Source organism: Bufo bufo, chromosome 9 (genome assembly GCF_905171765.1).
Source record: "Bufo bufo chromosome 9, aBufBuf1.1, whole genome shotgun sequence".
NCBI classification, from domain to species: Eukaryota; Metazoa; Chordata; class Amphibia; order Anura; family Bufonidae; genus Bufo; species Bufo bufo.
This window is the reverse complement of record NC_053397.1, coordinates 2,730,615-2,754,974: the sequence shown is the minus strand read 5'-3', so window position 1 is coordinate 2,754,974 and position 24,360 is coordinate 2,730,615. Positions and strand designations below refer to the sequence as shown.

Here is a 24,360-nt window from a genome sequence, read left to right as displayed (position 1 = left end):
AACTCAGGATCAGTACAGGATAAGTAATGTATGTACACAGTGACTGCACCAGCAGAATAGTGAGTGCAGCTCTGGAGTATAATACAGGACGTAACTCAGGATCAGTACAGGATAAGTAATGTATGTACACAGTGACTGCACCAGCAGAATAGTGAGTGCAGCTCTGGAGTATAATACAGGACGTAACTCAGGATCAGTACAGGATAAGTAATGTATGTACACAGTGACTGCACCAGCAGAATAGTGAGTGCAGCTCTGGAGTATAATACAGGATGTAACTCAGAATCAGTACAGGATAAGTAATGTATGTACACAGTGACTGCACCAGCAGAATAGTGAGTGCAGCTCTGGAGTATAATACAGGATGTAACTCAAGATCAGTACAGGATAAGTAATGTATGTACACAGTGACTGCACCAGCAGAATAGTGAGTGCAGCTCCGGAGTATAATACAGGATGTAACTCAGGATCAGTACAGGATAAGTAATGTATGTACACAGTGACTGCACCAGCAGAATAGTGAGTGCAGCTCTGGAGTATAATACAGAATATAACTCAGGACCAGTACAGGATAAGTAATGTATGTATACAGTGACTGCACCAGCAGAATAGTGAGTGCAGCTCTGGAGTATGATATAGGATGTAACTCAGGATCAGTCCAGGATAAGTAATGGATGTACACAGTGACTGCACCAGAATAATAGTGAGTGCAGCTCTGGAGTATAATACAGGATGTAACTCAGGATCAGTACAGAATAAGTAATGTATGTACACAGTGACTGCACCAGCAGAATAGTGAGTGCAGCTCTGGAGTATAATACAGGATGTAACTCAGGATCAGTACAGGATAAGTAATGTATGTACACAGTGACTGCACCAGCAGAATAGTGAGTGCAGCTCTGGAGTATAATACAGGATGTAACTGAGGATCAGTACAGGATAAGTAATGTATGTACACAGTGTCTGCACCAGCAGAATAGTGAGTGCAGCTCTGGAGTATAATACAGGATGTAACTCAGGATCAGTACAGGATAAGTAATGTATGTACACAGTGTCTGCACCAGCAGAATAGTGAGTGCAGCTCTGGAGTATAATACAGGATGTAACTCAGGATCAGTACAGGATAAGTAATGTATGTACACAGTGACTGCACCAGCAGAATAGTGAGTGCAGCTCTGGAGTATAATACAGGATGTAACTCAGGATCAGTACAGGATAAGTAATGTATGTAGACAGTGACTGCACCAGCAGAATATTGAGTGCAGCTCTGGAGTATAATACAGGATGTAACTCAGGATCAGTACAGGATAAGTAATTTATGTACACAGTGACTGCACCAGCAGAATAGTGAGTGCAGCGCTGGAGTATAATACAGGATGTAACTCAGGATCAGTACAGGATAAGTAATGTATGTACACAGTGACTGCACCAGCAGAATAGTGAGTGCAGCTCTGGAGTATAATACAGGATGTAACTCAGGATCAGTACAGGATAAGTAATTTATGTACACAGTGACTGCACCAGCAGAATAGTGAGTGCAGCTCTGCAGTATAATACAGGATGTAACTCAGGATCAGTACAGGATAAGTAAAGTATGTACACAGTGACTGCACCAGCAGAATAGTGAGTGCAGCTCTGGAGTATAATACAGGATGTAACTCAGGATCAGTACAGGATAATGTATGTACACAGTGACTGCACCAGCAGAATAGTGAGTGCTGCTCTGGAGTATAATACAGGATGTAACTCAGGATCAGTACAGGATAATGTATGTACACAGTGACTGCACCAGCAGAATAGTGAGTGCAGCTCTGGAGTATAATACAGGATGTAACTCAGGATCAGTACAGGATAAGTAATGTATGTACACAGTGACTGCACCAGCAGAATAGTGAGTGCAGCTCTGCAGTATAATACAGGATGTAACTCAGGATCAGTACAGGATAAGTAATGTATGTACACAGTGACTGCACCAGCAGAATAGTGAGTGCAGCTCTGGAGTATAATACAGGATGTAACTCAGGATCAGTACAGGATAAGTAATGTATGTACACAGTGACTGCACCAGCAGAATAGTGAGTGCAGCTCTGGAGTATAATACAGGATGTAACTCAGGATCAGTACAGGATAAGTAATGTATGTACACAGTGACTGCACCAGCAGAATAGTGAGTGCAGCTCTGGAGTATAATACAGGATGTAACTCAGGATCAGTACAGGATAAGTAAAGTATGTACACAGTGACTGCACCAGCAGAATAGTGAGTGCAGCTCTGGAGTATAATACAGGATGTAACTCAGGATCAGTACAGGATAATGAATGTACACAGTGACTGCACCAGCAGAATAGTGAGTGCTGCTCTGGAGTATAATACAGGATGTAACTCAGGATCAGTACAGGATAATGTATGTACACAGTGACTGCACCAGCAGAATAGTGAGTGCAGCTCTGGAGTATAATACAGGATGTAACTCAGGATCAGTACAGGATAAGTAATGTATGTACACAGTGACTGCACCAGCAGAATAGTGAGTGCAGCTCTGCAGTATAATACAGGATGTAACTCAGGATCAGTACAGGATAAGTAATGTATGTACACAGTGACTGCACCAGCAGAATAGTGAGTGCAGCTCTGGAGTATAATACAGGATGTAACTCAGGATCAGTACAGGATAAGTAATGTATGTACACAGTGATTGCACCAGCAGAATAGTGAGTGCAGCTCTGGAGTATAATACAGGATGTAACTCAGGATCAGTACAGGATAAGTAATGTATGTACACAGTGACTGCACCAGCAGAATAGTGAGTGCAGCTCTGGAGTATAATACAGGATGTAACTCAGGATCAGTACAGGATAAGTAATGTATGTACACAGTGACTGCACCAGCAGAATAGTGAGTGCAGCTCTGGAGTATAATACAGGATGTAACTCAGGATCAGTACAGGATAAGTAATGTATGTACACAGTGACTGCACCAGCAGAATAGTGAGTGCAGCTCTGGAGTATAATACAGGATGTAACTCAGGATCAGTACAGGATAAGTAATGTATGTACACAGTGACTGCACCAGCAGAATAGTGAGTGCAGCTCTGCAGTATAATACAGGATGTAACTCAGGATCAGTACAGGATAAGTAATGTATGTACACAGTGACTCCAACAGCAGAATAGTGAGTGCAGCTCCGGAGTATAATACAGGATGTAACTCAGGATCAGTACAGGATAAGTAATGTATATACACAGTGACTGCACCAGCAGAATAGTGAGTGCAGCTCCGGAGTATAATACAGGATGTAACTCAGGATCAGTACAGGATAAGTAATGTATGTACACAGTGACTGCACCAGCAGAATAGTGAGCGCAGCTCTGGAGTATAATACAGGATGTAACCCAGGATAAGTAATGTATGTACACAGTGACTCCAACAGCAGAATAGTGAGTGCAGCTCCGGAGTATAATACAGGATGTAACTCAGGATCAGTACAGGATAAGTAATGTATATACACAGTGACTGCACCAGCAGAATAGTGAGTGCAGCTCCGGAGTATAATACAGGATGTAACTCAGGATCAGTACAGGATAAGTAATGTATGTACACAGTGACTGCACCAGCAGAATAGTGAGTGCAGCTCTGGAGTAAACTACAGGATGCCTCTATGTGCTGTGTGTTCCAATTTACCTGCTTCATGATTTAAATTATGAATAAGTTCAGAAATTAAGTTTATTAAAATATCTTATACCTTTATACAATGAAAACCCCCTCAGAATAGAACATTGGACGCTGTGCACACAGAGAAGCTGCAGCCGTCCACCTTCCCCAGACAGAGGCAATGGAGGGTTTCCTTCCTTCCACATTCTGTCCATGGCTGACACCCAGTACATAGCAAACCCCGGAGGTCTTGTAGAGGACGACAAAATCTGCTCTTCTAAGTGTCGCTCAGCTTTCCCAGATGCAGATACAAGCCCTGTTATATTTACAGCGGAGGATTTGTTGCAGGGAAAGTGGTCCTGAGGCATCATAGACGCTGCTGAGGGACGAAGGACGACTTATAACTGGCCAAGAAGGCCACTCTCTTAGCAACGTTGTCAGAGCCATATTTCCGGGCCAGCCGGGGCCACACCGCGGGGTCATTCCTCTGTAATTCTACATCGTCTTTACACTCCCAGATAGGAAAGCCATCAGGCCGCAGGCCAGTGCGCAGAAAGACCCGGGTGCTGCCAACCTCCCCGTTATTCTTGAGAAGCGCCTGAGTGACCTGGCAGACGTCTAGCTTAAACTCCTTCATCATGTCAGCTATGGCGTCCTGGAGACCCTCATCAGACGTGTGGGGGCTGGAGGTCGCGTCTGGAGCAGCAGTCACCTCACTAATCACAGGGTTATCCAGGCTGATGAGCGGAACCATCACATTACATCCAGAATCCTCATCTTCCACCTGTCAGGAGAGAGCGAGACAATCAGCGGACAGACTCTGGACTCATCCTGTAATATACTCCAGAGCTTCACTCACTATTCTGCTGGTGCAGTCACTGTGTACATACATTACTTATCCTGTACTGATCCTGAGTTACATCCTGTATTATACTCCAGAGCTGCACTCACTATTCTGCTGGTGCAGTCACTGTGTACATACATTACTTATCCTGTACTGATCCTGAGTTACATCCTGTATTATACTCCAGAGCTGCACTCACTATTCTGCTGGTGCAGTCACTGTGTACATTCATTACTTATCCTGTACTGATCCTGAGTTACATCCTGTATTATACTCCAGAGCTGCACTCACTATTCTGCTGGTGCAGTCACTGTGTACATACATTACTTATCCTGTACTGATCCTGAGTTACATCCTGTATTATACTCCAGAGCTGTACTCACTATTCTGCTGGTGCAGTCACTGTGTACATACATTACTTATCCTGTACTGATCCTGAGTTACATCCTGTATTATACTCCAGAGCTGCACTCACTATTCTGCTGGTGCAGTCACTGTGTACATACATTACTTATCCTGTACTGATCCTGAGTTACATCCTGTATTATACTCCAGAGCTGCACTCACTATTCTGCTGGTGCAGTCACTGTGTACATACATTACTTATCCTGTACTGATCCTGAGTCACATCCTGTATTATACTCCAGAGCTGCACTCACTATTCTGCTGGTGCAGTCACTGTGTACATACATTACTTATCCTGTACTGATCCTGAGTTACATCCTGTATTATACTCCAGAGCTGCACTCACTATTCTGCTGGTGCAGTCACTGTGTACATACATTACTTATCCTGTACTGATCCTGAGTTACATCCTGTATTATACTCCAGAGCTGCACTCACTATTCTGCTGGTGCAGTCACTGTGTACATACATTACTTATCCTGTACTGATCCTCAGTCACATCCTGTATTATACTCCAGAGCTGCACTCACTATTCTGCTGGTGCAGTCACTGTGTACATACATTACTTATCCTGTACTGATCCTGAGTTACATCCTGTATTATACTCCAGAGCTGCACTCACTATTCTGCTGGTGCAGTCACTGTGTATATACATTACTTATCCTGTACTGATCCTGAATTATACTCCAGAGCTGCACTCACTATTCTGCTGGTGCAGTCACTGTGTACATACATTACTTATCCTGTACTGATCCTGAGTTACATCCTGTATTATACTCCAGAGCTGCACTCACTATTCTGCTGGTGCAGTCACTGTGTACATACATTACTTATCCTGTACTGATCCCGAGTTACATCCTGTATTATACTCCAGAGCTGCACTCACTATTCTGCTGGTGCAGTCACTGTGTATATACATTACTTATCCTGTACTGATCCTGAATTATACTCCAGAGCTGCACTCACTATTCTGCTGGTGCAGTCACTGTGTACATACATTACTTATCCTGTACTGATCCTGAGTTACATCCTGTATTATACTCCAGAGCTGCACTCACTATTCTGCTGGTGCAGTCACTGTGTACATACATTACTTATCCTGTACTGATCCCGAGTTACATCCTGTATTATACTCCAGAGCTGCACTCACTATTCTGCTGGTGCAGTCACTGTGTACATTCATTACTTACCCTGTACTGATCCTGAGTTACATCCTGTATTATACTCCAGAGCTGCACTCACTATTCTGCTGGTGCAGTCACTGTGTACATACATTACTTATCCTGTACTGATCCTGAGTTACATCCTGTATTATACTCCAGAGCTGCACTCACTATTCTGCTGGTGCAGTCACTGTGTACATACATTACTTATCCTGTACTGATCCTGAGTTATATCCTGTATTATACTCCAGAGCTGCACTCACTATTCTGCTGGTGCAGTCACTGTGTACATACATTACTTATCCTGTACTGATCCTGAGTTACATCCTGTATTATACTCCAGAGCTGCACTCACTATTCTGCTGGTGCAGTCACTGTGTACATTCATTACTTACCCTGTACTGATCCTGAGTTACATCCTGTATTATACTCCAGAGCTGCACTCACTATTCTGCTGGTGCAGTCACTGTGTACATACATTACTTATCCTGTACTGATCCTGAGTTACATCCTGTATTATACTCCAGAGCTGCACTCACTATTCTGCTGGTGCAGTCACTGTGTACATACATTACTTATCCTGTACTGATCCTGAGTTACATCCTGTATTATACTCCAGAGCTGCACTCACTATTCTGCTGGTGCAGTCACTGTGTACATACATTACTTATCCTGTACTGATCCTGAGTTACATCCTGTATTATACTCCAGAGCTGCACTCACTATTCTGCTGGTGCAGTCACTGTGTACATACATTACTTATCCTGTACTGATCCTGAGTTACATCCTGTATTATACCCCAGAGCTGCACTCACTATTCTGCTGGTGCAGTCACTGTGTACATACATTACTTATCCTGTACTGATCCTGAGTTATATCCTGTATTATACTCCAGAGCTGCACTCACTATTCTGCTGGTGCAGTCACTGTATACATACATTACTTATCCTGTACTGATCCTGAGTTACATCCTGTATTATACTCCAGAGCTGCACTCACTATTCTGCTGGTGCAGTCACTGTGTACATACATTACTTATCCTGAACTGACCCTGAGTTACATCCTGTATTATACTCCAGAGCTGCACTCACTATTCTGCTGGTGCAGTCACTGTGTACATACATTACTTATCCTGAACTGACCCTGAGTTACATCCTGTATTATACTCCAGAGCTGCACTCACTATTCTGCTGGTGCAGTCACTGTGTACATACATTACTTATCCTGTACTGATCCTGAGTTACATCCTGTATTATACTCCAGAGCTGCACTCACTATTCTGCTGGTGCAGTCACTGTGTACATACATTACTTATCCTGTACTGATCCTGAGTTATATCCTGTATTATACTCCAGAGCTGCACTCACTATTCTGCTGGTGCAGTCACTGTATACATACATTACTTATCCTGTACTGATCCTGAGTTACATCCTGTATTATACTCCAGAGCTGCACTCACTATTCTGCTGGTGCAGTCACTGTGTACATACATTACTTATCCTGAACTGACCCTGAGTTACATCCTGTATTATACTCCAGAGCTGCACTCACTATTCTGCTGGTGCAGTCACTGTGTACATACATTACTTATCCTGAACTGACCCTGAGTTACATCCTGTATTATACTCCAGAGCTGCACTCACTATTCTGCTGGTGCAGTCACTGTGTACATACATTACTTATCCTGTACTGATCCTGAGTTACATCCTGTATTATACTCCAGAGCTGCACTCACTATTCTGCTGGTGCAGTCACTGTGTACATACATTACTTATCCTGTACTGATCCTGAGTTATATCTTGTATTATACTCCAGAGCTGCACTTACTATTCTGCTGGTGCATTCACTGTATACATACATTACTTATCCTGTACTGATCATGAGTTACATCCTGCATTATACTTCAGAGCTGAACTCACTATTCTGCTGGTGCAGTCACTGTGTACATACATTACTTATCCTGAACTGACCCTGAGTTACATCCTGTATTATACTCCAGAGCTGCACTCACTATTCTGCTGGTGCAGTCACTGTGTACATACATTACTTATCCTGAACTGACCCTGAGTTACATCCTGTATTATACTCCAGAGCTGCACTCACTATTCTGCTGGTGCAGTCACTGTGTACATACATTACTTATCCTGTACTGATCCTGAGTTACATCCTGTATTATACTCCAGAGCTGCACTCACTATTCTGCTGGTGCAGTCACTGTGTACATACATTACTTATCCTGAACTGACCCTGAGTTACATCCTGTATTATACTCCAGAGCTGCACTCACTATTCTGCTGGTGCAGTCACTGTGTACATACATTACTTATCCTGAACTGACCCTGAGTTACATCCTGTATTATACTCCAGAGCTGCACTCACTATTCTGCAGCTTCAGATCTAAACTCCTCCAGCATCCTCTGTATAGAGCTGGCTGTGATGAGGTGAATGCTGGGAACTGTGGTTTTTACACCCGTCTTCATAGAATCATCTTTTGAAGGGACCATTGCTTCCATGAATTAAATTAGCTCGTTTCTTAGTGGAATGGTCTGCAGGTTTGCTGACTGTTTCCTTTAACAACCAGAGAGATTTTCTCAACATGAAGTATTCACGACTTTACCTCAAACTCCATGTTGGCGATTTCAAAAATTTGCATGTCTTCTGAGCTGTCGATGTCCTGGTTTTCCTGTGTATTGGGGAGCTGCCTACTGGTAGACACAGAGCCGTCATATCCTGGAGAGAGACAGACACGATGAGGGAGAGCGTCAGTAACCGTCTGGAGTATAATGTGTACATACAGTCAGGTCCATAAATATTGGGACATGGACACAATTGTAACATTTCTGGCTCTATACTCCACCACAATGGATGTGAAATGTAACGGACAAGATGGGCTTTACCTGCCGACTGTCAGCTGTAATCTGAGGGGATTTACATCCAGATCAGGTGAACGGTGCAGGAATTACAGCAGTTTGCATCTGTGCCTCCCACTTGTTAAGGGACCAGAAGTAATGGGACAATTGTCTTCTCAGCTGTTCCATGGCCGGTGTGTGTTATTCCCTCATTATCCCAATTACAATGAGCAGATAAAAGGTCCAGAGGTCATTTCACGTCTGCATTTGGAATTTGGAATCTGTTGCTGTCAACTCCCAAGATGAGATCCAAAGAGCTGTCACCATCAGTGAAGCCATCATTAGGCTGAAAAAACACAACAAACCCATCAGAGAGATAGCAGAAACATTAGGCGCGGCCATAACAACTGTCTGGAACATTCTTAAAAAGAAGGAACGCACCGGTGAGCTCAGCAACACCAAAAGAGCCGGAGGACCACGGAAAACAACTGCGGTGGATGAGCGAAGAATTATTTCCCTGGTGAAGAAAACACAACAGTTGTCCAGATCAAGAACACTCTCCAGGAGGTAGGTGTATGTGTGTCAAAGTCAACAATCAGGAGAAGACTTCACCAGAGTGAATACAGAGGGTTTCCACAAGATGGAAACCATTGGTGAGCCTCAAACAGGAAGGCCAGATTAGAGTTTGCCCAACGACATCTAAAAAAGCCTTCACAGTTCTGGAACAACATCCTATGGACAGAGGAGACCAAGATCAACTTGTACCGGAGTGATGGGAAGAGAAGAGTATGGAGAAGGAAAGGAGCTGCTCATGATCCTAAGCATACCACCTCATCAGTGAAGCATGGTGGTGGTAGTGTCATGGCGTGGGCATGTATGGCTGCCAATGGACCTGCTTCTCTTGTATTTATTGATGATGTGACTGCTGACAAAAGCAGCAGGATGAATTCTGAAGTGTTTCGGGCAATATTATCTGCTCCTATTCAGCCAAATGCTTCAGAACTCATTGGACGGCGCTTCACAGTGCAGATGGACAATGACCCAAAGCATACTGCAAAAACAACCAAAGAGTTTATAAGGGAAAGAAGTGGAATGTTCTGCAATGGCCGAGTCAATCACCGGACCTGAATCCGATTGAGCATTTCACTTGCTGGAGACAAAACTGAAGGGAAAATGCCCCAAGAACAAGCAGGAACTGAAGACAGTTGCAGTAGAGGCCGGGCAGAGCATCACCGGGGATGAGACCAGCGTCTGGTGATGTCTATGCGTTCCAGACTTCAGGCTGTAATTGACTGCAAAGGATTTGAAACCAAGTATTAAAAAGTGAAAGTTTGATTTATGATTATTATTCTGTCCCATTACTTCTGGTCCCTTAACAAGTGGGAGGCACAGATGCAAACTGCTGTAATTCCTGCACCGTTCACCTGATCTGGATGTAAATCCCCTCAGATTACAGCTGACAGTCTGCAGGTAAAGCACATCTTGTCCGTTACATTTCACATCCATTGTGGTGGAGTATAGAGCCAGAAATGTTACAATTGTGTCCATGTCCCAATATTTATGGACCTGACTGTACATTACTTATCCTGTACTGAGCAGCACACAGACACATTGAGCAGAGGGAGAGCGTCAGTAACAGGAGCGTCACACAGAGAAGATGAGGGAGAGCGTCACACAGAGAAGATGAGGGAGAGCGTCACACAGAGAAGATGAGGGAGAGCGTCACACAGAGAAGATGAGGGAGAGCGTCACACAGAGAAGATGAGGGAGAGCGTCACACAGAGAAGATGAGGGAGAGCGTCACACAGAGAAGATGAGGGAGAGCGTCACACAGAGAAGATGAGGGAGAGCGTCACACAGAGAAGATGAGGGAGAGCGTCACACAGAGAAGATGAGGGAGAGCGTCAGTAACAGGAGCGGCACACAGAGAAGGTGAGGGAGAGCGTCACACAGAGAAGATGAGGGAGAGCGTCACACAGAGAAGATGAGGGAGAGCGTCACACAGAGAAGATGAGGGAGAGCGTCACACAGAGAAGATGAGGGAGAGCGTCACACAGAGAAGATGAGGGAGAGCGTCAGTAACAGGAGCGGCACACAGAGAAGGTGAGCAGAGGGAGACTGGCAGTAATGGACCCCCATGCTCAGGCACTAACGATATATCCTAGTGACATCGCACTAATGGCCGCAACCCTTTAAGATTCTATTACAAAAGACTGGACTAACCCTTTAAGGAGACCCCATGAAATTAAAATGGGATAAGGCCCCCTTTTAATGAATGCTACAATCAGCAGTGTGGCCCCTGGCTCTGGACCATCATGGGACCACATCTTGCTGCATGCCGTGCTGTATTCTTACTCTGGGTGGTCTCCTATAAAGGGCAGTGACGAGTTGCGGCCCCCAAGCGCAGTATGACGGAGACTCGCCTCCTTCCCATGAGGAGTCTCCGCTTTCTTGCAATGTTTTTGGGGTTCCTCCTGTGACGATTCTGCGGCTCGCAGTCCTCAGGCGGTGTCCTCCGGTATCAGTGGTGTCAGCTGGCAGCAGGACAGGATGCTGGTCGGCGGCGCCTGCACAGGACGGGCCTCCCAGCTGGTCGGCGGCGCCTGCACAGGACGGGCCTCCCAGCTGGTCGGCGGCGCCTGCACAGGACGGGCCTCCCAGCTGGTCGGCGGCGCCTGCACAGGACGGGCCTCCCAGCTGGTCGGCGGCGCCTGCACAGGACGGGCCTCCCAGCTGGTCGGCGGCGCCTGCACAGGACGGGCCTCCCAGCTGGTCGGCGGCGCCTGCACAGGACGGGCCTCCCAGCTGGTCGGCGGCGCCTGCACAGGACGGGCCTCCCTGCTGGTCGGCGGCGCCTGCACAGGACGGGCCTCCCTGCTGGTCGGCGGCGCCTGCACAGGACGGGCCTCCTGCACAGGACGGGCCTCCCTGCTGGTCGGCGGCGCCTGCACAGGACGGGCCTCCCTGCTGGTCGGCGGCGCCTGCACAGGACGGGCCTCCCTGCTGGTCGGCGGCGCCTGCACAGGACGGGCCTCCCTGCTGGTCGGCGGCGCCTGCACAGGACGGGCCTCCCTGCTGGTCGGCGGCGCCTGCACAGGACGGGCCTCCCTGCTGGTCGGCGGATCTTCCGTCGGTCCTGGCGGGGGCAGTTTGGCTGGTTGCGGGCAGGTTGTAGCAGTGGGCGTTCTGCAGGATGTACCTGGTGTAGCGGGTTTTCATGGCCTGCCACGTCCTGCACAGCAGCCCCTTCTGCTCCAGCTCCTTCCACAGCAGGGTGCCCGTCACCAGCCTCGTGGGCGCCTCGTTCTCCCGGACATACTGGAATATGGCGACATCTTCCTCCCTGGTAAACATGCGCCTCCTGATCGGGCCCCTCCATCCTGATTCTACAGCGACTCTGCGTTTGGGCAGGGCCACTCTTACTTCGTTGCGTCTTCCATTGTCTCCCGCTCTCTGTGCTTTATCTCCGCCACCATCTGCTACCTGCTTATCCTGACGAACAGGGGCCCCTGTGGTGGAGGGGCCGAGGTCACGTGCTGCAGGGGCCCCTGTGGTGGAGGGGCCGAGGTCACGTGCTGCAGGGGCCCCTGTGGTGGAGGGGCCGAGGTCACGTGCTGCAGGGGCCCCTGTGGTGGAGGGGCCGAGGTCACGTGCTGCAGGGGCCCCTGTGGTGGAGGCGCCGAGGTCACGTGCTGCAGGGGCCCCTGTGGTGGAGGCGCCGAGGTCACGTGCTGCAGGGGCCCCTGTGGTGGAGGCGCCGAGGTCACGTGCTGCAGGGGCCCCTGTGGTGGAGGTGCCGAGGTCACGTGCTGCAGGGGTCCCTGTGGTGGAGGGGCCGTGGTCTTGTGATGCAGGGGCCCCGGTGGTGGAGAAGCTGGGGTCCTCTGATGCAGGGGCCCCTGGGGTGATGACACCAAGACCGGCCCCATTTACTGCAGGCTCACTCTCCAGGGCTGTGTGGGGCTCTCCTTCCCTGGGGCCACCTACAGTAGGGCTTTCCTCACATGATGCAGGGGTGGCCCCCGGAGGGCCCTCTCTAATACCTCCTGTGCCTTCTTCCGGGCCCTTCCTCTCCCACAGGTGCTCCTTGTCAGGGGCCCCCACTCGCCTCGCCAGGCGGTAGCTCCGGGGGGACAGTCTCTGGTTCTTGCGCACACAGTCGGTGATGTAGGTGCTGGCCATGTACTGAATCCCCTCAGCTTGTCCGGGCTCTGAGAGGAGAAAGGCCCCGGGCTCCTGCACACGACACACAATCCCGCCGCCGTGACAGATAAGCGGCGACAGCTGCCGTTTCAGGGGTCCTGGCCGCACATAGAACCGCATAGGACCAACGTCCGTTATAAACAGCGACCGGGAGTGAGAGAAGAGCGCCGCCATCTTTCCCTCGGCGCGCTCCGATGACGTCATGGCGCTGTGGCCGAGTAAATTCCTGGCCTCCTGCTGCAGGTAGCTGTGACGTCACAGCAAGGGCGGAGCCTTCTGCGCCTAGAATGTATGGACTTCTGAGCGCATCTAACCCCGCCCCCAAAAGTAGCCTTGTCCACCCAAACAGCCCTTACTGTAACCATGGCAACGAGCTCCTTACCGAGGCTGGGGCTCTGCAGAACACCAGGGGTTAATTCGAGGCCTGCGCCGTGTGCTGGCCAGTGGCCATGGCTGCCAACTCCAGGTCAACGCGCGGGTCCGGTCTCATCCCAGGAAAACCATGAGAATTAGAACACGGATCTGCAGAACACGGATACCGGCCGCCTGCGTTCAGCGGAACATAAAGCCCGGGCGCTAATAGAACCGTGGAGGGAACCGGACAGGCTCCACGAATACTCGCACGGCTGACCCATCTTTTGCAACCCCACTGAAGTGAATGGTCCGCATCCGACCCACAAAAAACGCGGATCAAAAATACATTGGTGTGAATGAGCGCTTACTTCCGAAACACCGGAGCGGTGCCGCCAGCCTCAAGAACGACACCGGGAAAAAGTCGCCCAAAACATGATGTCGGCGCCCTGAACCGCAATCACATGACCTCGTCACCTGACCTAAACCTGTGGCGGTGGGGGGGACTGATGTTTTACATGGGACTGCATGTTGGGGAGCAGAGGTCGGGCTACATGTTTTCAGCAGAGTAAAAATAATAAGAGGCCGGGCGGCTGGGGGTCCGCAGTTAATAAGAGGCCGGGCGGCTGGGGGCCCGCAGTTAATAAGAGGCCGGGCGGCTGGGGGTCCGCAGTTAATAAGAGGCCGGGCGGCTGGGGGTCCGCAGTTAATAAGAGGCCGGGCGGCTGGGGGTCCGCAGTTAATAAGAGGCCGGGGGTCCGCAGTTAATAAGAGGCCGGGGGTCCGCAGTTAATAAGAGGCCGGGGGTCCGCAGTTAATAAGAGGCCGGGGGTCCGCAGTTAATAAGAGGCCGGGGGTCCGCAGTTAATAAGAGGCCGGGGGTCCGCAGTTAATAAGAGGCCGGGGGTCCGCAGTTAATAAGAGGCCGGGGGTCCGCAGTTAATAAGAGGCCGGGCGGCTGGGGGTTCGCAGTTAATAAGAGGCCGGGGGTCCGCAGTTAATAAGAGGCCAGGCAGCTCTTTCCCTGCCGTCATGGTGCTGTGTGGTACTCACCGGTCCCGGAGGTGCTGCCGCTCTTGTCCTGCTGTCATAGTGCTGTGTGGTACTCACCGCTCCCAGACGTTCTGCCGCTGTGTGGTACTCACCGGTCTGGAGGTGCTGCCGCTCTTGTCCTGCCGTCATAGCGCTGTGTGGTACTCACCGCTCCCAGACGTTCTGCCGCTCTTGTCCTGCCGTTGTGTGGTACTCACCGCTCCCAGACGTTCTGCCGCTCTTGTCCTGCCGTCATGGTGCTGTGTGGTACTCACTGGTCCCGGAGGTGCTGCCGCTCTTGTCCTGCCGTCATGGCGCTGTGTGGTACTCACCGGTCCTGGAGGTGCTGCCGCTCTTGTCCTGCCGTCATGCCGCTGTGTGGTACTCACCGCTCCCGGACGTTCTGCCGCTCTTGTGCTGCCGTCATGGCGCTGTGTGGTACTCATCGGTCCTGGAGGTGCTGCCGCTCTTGTCATGGCGTTGTGTGGTACTCACCGCTCCCGGAGGTGCTGCCGCTCTTGTCCTGCCGTCATGGCGCTGTGTGGTACTCACCGGTCCCGGAGGTGCTGCCGCTCTTGTCCTGCTGTCATAGCGCTGTGTGGTACTCACCGCTCCCAGACGTTCTGCCGTTCTTGTGCTGCCGTCATGGCGCTGTGTGGTACTCACCGCTCCCAGACGTTCTGCCGCTGTGTGGTACTCACCGCTCCCGGACGTTCTGCCGCTCTTGTGCTGCCGTCATGGCGCTGTGTGGTACTCATCGGTCCTGGAGGTGCTGCCGCTCTTGTCATGGCGTTGTGTGGTACTCACCGGTCCCGGAGGTGCTGCCGCTCTTGTCCTGCTGTCATGGCGCTGTGTGGTACTCACCGCTCCCAGACGTTCTGCCGCTCTTGACCTGCCATCATGGCGCTGTGTGGTACTCACCGCTCCCGGACGTTCTGCCGCTCTTGTGCTGCCGTCATGGCGCTGTGTGGTACTCATCGGTCCTGGAGGTGCTGCCGCTCTTGTCATGGCGTTGTGTGGTACTCACCGCTCCCGGAGGTGCTGCCGCTCTTGTCCTGCCGTCATGGCGCTGTGTGGTACTCACCGGTCCCGGAGGTGCTGCCGCTCTTGTCCTGCCGTCGTGCCGCTGTGTGGTACTCACCGCTCCCGGACGTTCTGCCGCTCTTGTGCTGCCCTCATGGCGCTGTGTGGTACTCATCGGTCCTGGAGGTGCTGCCGCTCTTGTCATGGCGTTGTGTGGTACTCACCGCTCCCGGAGGTGCTGCCGCTCTTGTCCTGCCGTCATGGCGCTGTGTGGTACTCACCGGTCCCGGAGGTGCTGCCGCTCTTGTCCTGCTGTCATAGCGCTGTGTGGTACTCACCGCTCCCAGACGTTCTGCCGCTCTTGTGCTGCCGTCATGGCGCTGTGTGGTACTCACCGCTCCCAGACGTTCTGCCGCTGTGTGGTACTCACCGCTCCCGGACGTTCTGCCGCTCTTGTGCTGCCGTCATGGCGCTGTGTGGTACTCATCGGTCCTGGAGGTGCTGCCGCTCTTGTCATGGCGTTGTGTGGTACTCACCGGTCCCGGAGGTGCTGCCGCTCTTGTCCTGCTGTCATGGCGCTGTGTGGTACTCACCGCTCCCAGACGTTCTGCCGCTCTTGTCCTGCCGTCATGGCGCTGTGTGGTACTCACCGGTCACGGAGGTGCTGCCGCTCTTGTCCTGCCGTCGTGCCGCTGTGTGGTACTCACCGGTCCCGGACGTTCTGCCGCTCTTGTCCTGCCGCTGTGTGGTACTCACTGCTCCCGGACGTTCTGCCGCTCTTGTCCTGCCGTCATGGCGCTGTGTGGTACTCACCGGTCACGGAGGTGCTGCCGCTCTTGTCCTGCCGTCGTGCCGCTGTGTGGTACTCACCGGTCCCGGACGTTCTGCCGCTCTTGTCCTGCCGCTGTGTGGTACTCACTGCTCCCGGACGTTCTGCCGCTCTTGTCCTGCCGTCATGGCGCTGTGTGGTACTCACCGGTCACGGAGGTGCTGCCGCTCTTGTCCTGCCGTCGTGCCGCTGTGTGGTACTCACCGGTCCCGGACGTTCTGCCGCTGTGTGGTACTCACTGCTCCCGGACGTTCTGCCGCTCTTGTCCTGCCGTCATGGTGCTGTGTGCTACTCACCGCTCCCGGACGTTCTGCCGCTGTGTGGTAAGTGCTGCAGGTTTGCGGTCTCTCTAGGTCGCCATGTCTTCTGTGGCTTCGGCTGCTGTACTGCATCTACTGTGTGAATGGGTCCTTAGAGAGAATTCTCCGATTTTCCTGCTGTTAGGCCTCAGTCTCACGTCCGTGATGACGTCTGTGACAAGATGGTGACTGGTTCTTCCTTGAAGGATCTGTGTATAGTCCATGTCCGTTTTTTTGCCCACTGTGTGTCATCCATATTCCATGGCGGACAACCTCCTCCGATGTGCTGTGAAAGTTCCTGACAGAACACAGAAAGCTCTCGTGGACCCACACACCACGGTCCGTGGAAAATCACTGATATGTGAACGAGGACGCTTTACACGATCAGCGCTTGGTCAGTGTTTGATCAGTGATTGTGATCCAAAACCAGGAGCGGCGCCTGCGCTGAGGTCGGGTGTGAGCGAGAGATCGGCTCCTGTTCGGTGTCTTTGACCCGATCCTGGTTTTGACTCCCAATCCCTGGTCAATCACTGACCAAACACTGACTGGCTCAATGGCTACTTGAGTTGTCTGTGATTCACAGCTTTAGATTGCAAGCTTTTGTGGCGAGGTCTCTGGTGTGATGTGTGCAGCGCTGTGGCATAGGTGATTGGCTGCTCGGGGTGCGGGGGTTTCGGCTTTTGTTTGCTGCCTCGTTAATAGTCTTCACAGCTGGATGCGAGAGGAAACTCCAGATCTGTGAGCGCTGCTCCTCCTCCTCCTCCCCTGCTGAGACCCAGCAAACAACTGCTGACCATCATCACATGTGTGCTGCAGGCCGGACGGAGGCTACAGGGAGAGGTATGAGGCTCTGCGTGGCTGGTCACAGAGAGGTATGAGGCTCTGCGTGGCTCATCAGAGAGGTATGAGGCTCTGCGTGGCTCATCAGAGAGGTATGAGGCTCTGCGTGGCTGGTCACAGAGAGGTATGAGGCTCTGCGTGGCTCATCAGAGAGGTATGAGGCTCTGCGTGGCTCATCAGAGAGGTATGAGGCTCTGCGTGGCTGGTCACAGAGAGGTATGAGGCTCTGCGTGGCTCATCAGAGAGGTATGAGGCTCTGCGTGGCTGGTCACAGAGAGGTATGAGGCTCTGCGTGGCTCATCAGAGAGGTATGAGGCTCTGCGTGGCTCATCAGAGAGGTATGAGGCTCTGCGTGGCTCATCAGAGAGGTATGAGGCTCTGCGTGGCTGGTCACAGAGAGGTATTGGGCTCTGCGTGGCTCATCAGAGAGGTATGAGGCTCTGCGTGGCTGGTCACAGTGATGTATGGCGTAGTGTGGGTTGCTAGCACCCGGGGCAAGCGAAAAATTGTGCCCCAGCCTGTGGGCACGCCCCTTTTAACAGATAATGTAGTAGATCACCTGCAGTCCTATGTAACACCACAGATAACACAGTGATAACTCTCTGAGTACAGATAATGTAGTAGATGTCACCTGCAGTCCTATGTAACACCACAGATAACCCTCTGAGTACAGATAATGTAGTAGATGTCACCTGCAGTCCTATGTAACACCACAGATAACACAGTGATAACTGAGTACAGATAATGTAGTAGATGTCACCTGCAGTCCTATGTAACACCACAGATAACACAGTGATAACTCTCTGAGTACAGATAATGTAGTAGATGTCACCTGCAGTCCTATGTAACACCACAGATAACCCTCTGAGTACAGATAATGTAGTAGATGTCACCTGCAGTCCTATGTAACACAGCGATAACTCTCTGAGTACAGATAATGTAGTAGATGTCACCTGCAGTCCTATGTAACACCACAGATAACACAGTGATAACTGAGTACAGATAATGTAGTAGATGTCACCTGCAGTCCTATGTAACACCACAGATAACACAGTGATAACTGAGTACAGATAATGTAGTAGATGTCACCTGCAGTCCTATGTAACACCACAGATAACACAGTGATAACTCTCTGAGTACAGATAATGTAGTAGATGTCACCTGCAGTCCTATGTAACACAGCGATAACTCTGAGTACAGATAATGTAGTAGATCACCTGCAGTCCTATGTAACACCACAGATAACACAGTGATAACTCTCTGAGTACAGATAATGTAGTAGATGTCACCTGCAGTCCTATGTAACACCACAGATAACACCGTGATAACTCTCTGAGTACAGATAATGTAGTAGATGTCACCTGCAGTCCTATGTAACACCACAGATAACACAGTGATAACTCTCTGAGTACAGATAATGTAGTAGATGTCACCTGCAGTCCTATGTAACACCACAGATAACACCGTGATAACTCTCTGAGTACAGATAATGTAGGAGATGTCACCTGCAGTCCTATGTAACACCACAGATAACACAGTGATAACTCTCTGTGTACAGATAATGTAGTAGATGTCTCCTGCAGTCCTATGTAACACCACAGATAACACAGTGATATCTCTCTGAGTACAGATAATGTAGTAGATGTCACCTGCAGTCCTATGTAACACCACAGATAACACAGTGATAACTCTCTGAGTACAGATAATGTAGTAGATGTCACCTGCAGTCCTATGTAAGACCACAGATAACACAGTGATAACCCTCTGAGTACAGATAATGTAGTAGATGTCACCTGCAGTCCTATGTAACACCACAGATAACTCTCTGAGTACAGATAATGTAGTAGATGTCGCCTGCAGTCCTATGTAACACAGCGATAACCCTCTGAGTACAGATAATGTAGTAGATGTCACCTGCAGTCCTATGTAACACAGCGATAACCCTCTGAGTACAGATAATGTAGTAGATGTCACCTGCAGTCCTATGTAACACCACAGATAACACAGTGATAACTCTCTGAGTACAGATAATGTAGTAGATGTCACCTGCAGTCCTATGTAACACCACAGAGAACACAGTGATAACCGAGTACAGATAATGTAGTAGATGTCACCTGCAGTCCTATGTAAGACCACAGATAACACAGTGATAACCCTCTGAGTACAGATAATGTAGTAGATGTCACCTGCAGTCCTATGTAACAGCACAGATAACACAGTGATAGCTCTCTGAGTACAGATAATGTAGTAGATGTCACCTGCAGTCCTATGTAACACAGTGATAACTCTCTGAGTACAGATAATGTAGTAGATGTCACCTGCAGTCCTATGTAACACCACAGATAACCCTCTGAGTACAGATAATGTAGTAGATGTCACCTGCAGTCCTATGTAACACAGCGATAACTCTCTGAGTACAGATAATGTAGTAGATGTCACCTGCAGTCCTATGTAACACCACAGATAACACAGTGATAACTGAGTACAGATAATGTAGTAGATGTCACCTGCAGTCCTATGTAACACCACAGATAACACAGTGATAACTGAGTACAGATAATGTAGTAGATGTCACCTGCAGTCCTATGTAACACCACAGATAACACAGTGATAACTCTCTGAGTACAGATAATGTAGTAGATGTCACCTGCAGTCCTATGTAACACAGCGATAACTCTGAGTACAGATAATGTAGTAGATCACCTGCAGTCCTATGTAACACCACAGATAACACAGTGATAACTCTCTGAGTACAGATAATGTAGTAGATGTCACCTGCAGTCCTATGTAACACCACAGATAACACCGTGATAACTCTCTGAGTACAGATAATGTAGTAGATGTCACCTGCAGTCCTATGTAACACCACAGATAACACAGTGATAACTCTCTGAGTACAGATAATGTAGTAGATGTCACCTGCAGTCCTATGTAACACCACAGATAACACCGTGATAACTCTCTGAGTACAGATAATGTAGGAGATGTCACCTGCAGTCCTATGTAACACCACAGATAACACAGTGATAACTCTCTGTGTACAGATAATGTAGTAGATGTCTCCTGCAGTCCTATGTAACACCACAGATAACACAGTGATATCTCTCTGAGTACAGATAATGTAGTAGATGTCACCTGCAGTCCTATGTAACACCACAGATAACACAGTGATAACTCTCTGAGTACAGATAATGTAGTAGATGTCACCTGCAGTCCTATGTAAGACCACAGATAACACAGTGATAACCCTCTGAGTACAGATAATGTAGTAGATGTCACCTGCAGTCCTATGTAACACCACAGATAACTCTCTGAGTACAGATAATGTAGTAGATGTCGCCTGCAGTCCTATGTAACACAGCGATAACCCTCTGAGTACAGATAATGTAGTAGATGTCACCTGCAGTCCTATGTAACACAGCGATAACCCTCTGAGTACAGATAATGTAGTAGATGTCACCTGCAGTCCTATGTAACACCACAGATAACACAGTGATAACTCTCTGAGTACAGATAATGTAGTAGATGTCACCTGCAGTCCTATGTAACACCACAGAGAACACAGTGATAACCGAGTACAGATAATGTAGTAGATGTCACCTGCAGTCCTATGTAAGACCACAGATAACACAGTGATAACCCTCTGAGTACAGATAATGTAGTAGATGTCACCTGCAGTCCTATGTAACAGCACAGATAACACAGTGATAGCTCTCTGAGTACAGATAATGTAGTAGATGTCACCTGCAGTCCTATGTAACACAGTGATAACTCTCTGAGTACAGATAATGTAGTAGATGTCACCTGCAGTCCTATGTAACACCACAGATAACCCTCTGAGTACAGATAATGTAGTAGATGTCACCTGCAGTCCTATGTAACATATAAACATAGTACATAAGGCCGAAAAAAGACATTTGTCCATCCAGTTCGGCCTGTTATCCTGCAAGTTGATCCAGAGGAAGGCAAAAAACCCTGTGAGGTAGAAGCCAATTTTCACCACTTTAGGGGAATAAAAAATTTCTTCCCGACTCCAATCAGGCATCAGAATAACTGCCTGGATCAACGACCCCTCTCTAGTAGCTATAGCCTGTAATATTATTACGCTCTAGAAACACATCCAGGCCCCTCTTGAATTCCTTTATTGTACTCACCATCACCACCTTCTCAGGCAGAGAGTTCCATAGTCTCACTGCTCTTACAGTATAGAGTCCATAGTCTCACTGCTCTTACAGTAAAGAGTCCATAGTCTCACTGCTCTTACAGTAAAGAGTCCATAGTCTCACTGCTCTTACAGTATAGAGTCCATAGTCTCACTGCTCTTACCGTAAAGAGTCCATAGTCTCACTGCTCTTACAGTAAAGAGTCCATAGTCTCACTGCTCTTACCGTAAAGAGTCCATAGTCTCACTGCTCTTACAGTATAGAGTCCATAGTCTCACTGCTCTTACCGTAAAGAGTCCATAGTCTCACTGCTCTTACAGTAAAGAGTCCATAGTCTCACTGCTCTTACAGTATAGAGTCCATAGTCTCACTGCTCTTACAGTAAAGAGTCCATAGTCTCACTGCTCTTACAGTAAAGAGTCCATAGTCTCACTGCTCTTACAGTAAAGAGCCCATAGTCTCACTGCTCTTACCGTAAAGAGTCCATTGTCTCACTGCTCTTACAGTAAAGAGTCCATAGTCTCACTGCTCTTACCGTAAAGAGTCCATAGTCTCACTGCTCTTACAGTATAGAGTCCATAGTCTCACTGCTCTTACCGTAAAGAGTCCATAGTCTCACTGCTCTTACAGTAAAGAGTCCATAGTCTCACTGCTCTTACAGTATAGAGTCCATAGTCTCACTGCTCTTACCGTAAAGAGTCCATAGTCTCACTGCTCTTACAGTAAAGAGTCCATAGTCTCACTGCTCTTACCGTAAAGAGTCCATAGTCTCACTGCTCTTACAGTATAGAGTCCATAGTCTCACTGCTCTTACCGTAAAGAGTCCATAGTCTCACTGCTCTTACAGTAAAGAGTCCATAGTCTCACTGCTCTTACAGTATAGAGTCCATAGTCTCACTGCTCTTACAGTAAAGAGTCCATAGTCTCACTGCTCTTACAGTAAAGAGTCCATAGTCTCACTGCTCTTACAGTAAAGAGCCCATAGTCTCACTGCTCTTACCGTAAAGAGTCCATTGTCTCACTGCTCTTACAGTAAAGAGTCCATAGTCTCACTGCTCTTACCGTAAAGAGTCCATAGTCTCACTGCTCTTACAGTATAGAGTCCATAGTCTCACTGCTCTTACCGTAAAGAGTCCATAGTCTCACTGCTCTTACAGTAAAGAGTCCATAGTCTCACTGCTCTTACAGTATAGAGTCCATAGTCTCACTGCTCTTACAGTAAAGAGTCCATAGTCTCACTGCTCTTACAGTAAAGAGTCCATAGTCTCACTGCTCTTACAGTAAAGAGCCCATAGTCTCACTGCTCTTACCGTAAAGAGTCCATAGTCTCACTGCTCTTACAGTAAAGAGTCCATAGTCTCACTGCTCTTACCGTAAAGAGTCCATAGTCTCACTGCTCTTACAGTATAGAGTCCATAGTCTCACTGCTCTTACCGTAAAGAGTCCATAGTCTCACTGCTCTTACAGTAAAGAGTCCATAGTCTCACTGCTCTTACAGTAAAGAGTTCATAGTCTCACTGCTCTTACAGTAAAGAGTCCATAGTCTCACTGCTCTTACAGTAAAGAGTCCATAGTCTCACTGCTCTTACAGTATAGAGTCCATAGTCTCACTGCTCTTACAGTAAAGAGTCCATAGTCTCACTGCTCTTACAGTATAGAGTCCACAGTCTCACTGCTCTTACAGTAAAGAGTCCATAGTCTCACTGCTCTTACAGTATAGAGTCCATAGTCTCACTGCTCTTACCGTAAAGAGTCCATAGTCTCACTGCTCTTACAGTAAAGAGTCCACAGTCTCACTGCTCTTACAGTATAGAGTCCATAGTCTCACCGCTCTTACAGTATAGAGTCCATAGTCTCACTGCTCTTACAGTAAAGAGTCCATAGTCTCACTGCTCTTACAGTAAATAATCCATAGTCTCACTGCTCTTACAGTAAAGAGTCCATAGTCTCACTGCTCTTACAGTAAAGAGTTCATAGTCTCACTGCTCTTACCGTAAAGAGTCCATAGTCTCACTGCTCTTACAGTAAAGAGTCCATAGTCTCACTGCTCTAACAGTAAAGAGTCCATAGTCTCACTGCTCTTACAGTATAGAGTCCATAGTCTCACTGCTCTTACCGTAAAGAGTCCATAGTCTCACTGCTCTTACAGTAAAGAGTCCATAGTCTCACTGCTCTTACAGTAAAGAGTTCATAGTCTCACTGCTCTTACAGTAAAGAGTCCATAGTCTCACTGCTCTTACAGTATAGAGTCCATAGTCTCACTGCTCTTACAGTATAGAGTCCACAGTCTCACTGCTCTTACAGTAAAGAGTCCATAGTCTCACTGCTCTTACAGTATAGAGTCCATAGTCTCACTGCTCTTACAGTAAAGAGTCCATAGTCTCACTGCTCTTACAGTAAAGTGTCCATAGTCTCACTGCTCTTACAGTAAAGAGTCCATAGTCTCACTGCTCTTACAGTAAAGAGTCCATAGTCTCACTGCTCTTACAGTAAAGAGTCCATAGTCTCACTGCTCTTACAGTATAGAGTCCATAGTCTGACTGCTCTTACAGTAAAGAGTCCATAGTCTCACTGCTCTTACAGTAAAGAGTCCATAGTCTCACTGCTCTTACAGTATAGAGTCCATAGTCTGACTGCTCTTACAGTAAAGAGTCCATAGTCTCACTGCTCTTACAGTAAGGAGTCCATAGTCTCACTGCTCTTACAGTA

General features: G+C 48.6%; 3 protein-coding genes across 3 annotated transcripts in view; 2 read left to right on the top strand and 1 right to left on the bottom strand.

The window, feature by feature from the left end:
- Positions 1–3,725: 3,725 nt before the first annotated feature.
- On the bottom strand, positions 3,726–13,611 carry LOC120979313 (TERF2 interacting protein). The gene is made up of 4 exons (XM_040408017.1): positions 12,977–13,611; positions 11,335–12,943; positions 8,680–8,792; positions 3,726–4,434 (listed from the first exon to the last, which is right to left on the bottom strand). Exons 1-4 carry the CDS (start codon positions 13,316–13,318, stop codon positions 4,018–4,020), a joined length of 2,481 nt encoding a protein of 826 aa, XP_040263951.1. The 5' UTR covers positions 13,319–13,611; the 3' UTR covers positions 3,726–4,017.
- Positions 13,612–15,481: 1,870 nt separating this feature from the next.
- LOC120979312 lies at positions 15,482–17,096 on the top strand. The gene is made up of 3 exons (XM_040408016.1): positions 15,482–16,018; positions 16,068–16,672; positions 17,079–17,096. The coding sequence occupies exons 1-3, from the start codon at positions 15,724–15,726 to the stop codon at positions 17,094–17,096; spliced, it is 918 nt and encodes a 305-aa protein (XP_040263950.1). The 5' UTR covers positions 15,482–15,723.
- A 256-nt stretch (positions 17,097–17,352) lies between these two features.
- MST1 (macrophage stimulating 1) overlaps positions 17,353–24,360 on the top strand; it is a 30,008-nt gene continuing 23,000 nt past the window's right edge. The window contains exon 1 of the mRNA XM_040407895.1: positions 17,353–17,488. The gene's annotated coding sequence lies outside the window, so the exon portion shown is untranslated. The remainder of the gene's footprint in view (positions 17,489–24,360) is intronic.

Excerpts from the sequence above, each read along its gene's own strand:
- LOC120979313 (XM_040408017.1), bottom strand. The coding sequence starts at position 13,318 with ATGACGTCATCGGAGCGCGCCGAGGGAAAGATGGCGGCGCTCTTCTCT. Across the intron at positions 12,944-12,976 it reads AGCACCTGTGGGAGAGGAAG|GGCCCTCCGGGGGCCACCCC; the intron begins GGCCCGGAAGAA and ends GGTATTAGAGAG. Across the intron at positions 4,435-8,679 it reads TCGCCAACATGGAGTTTGAG|GTGGAAGATGAGGATTCTGG; the intron begins GTAAAGTCGTGA and ends CTCTCCTGACAG.
- LOC120979312 (XM_040408016.1), top strand. The coding sequence starts at position 15,724 with ATGGCGTTGTGTGGTACTCACCGCTCCCGGAGGTGCTGCCGCTCTTGT. Across the intron at positions 16,019-16,067 it reads GGTACTCATCGGTCCTGGAG|GTGCTGCCGCTCTTGTCCTG; the intron begins GTGCTGCCGCTC and ends CCGGTCCCGGAG.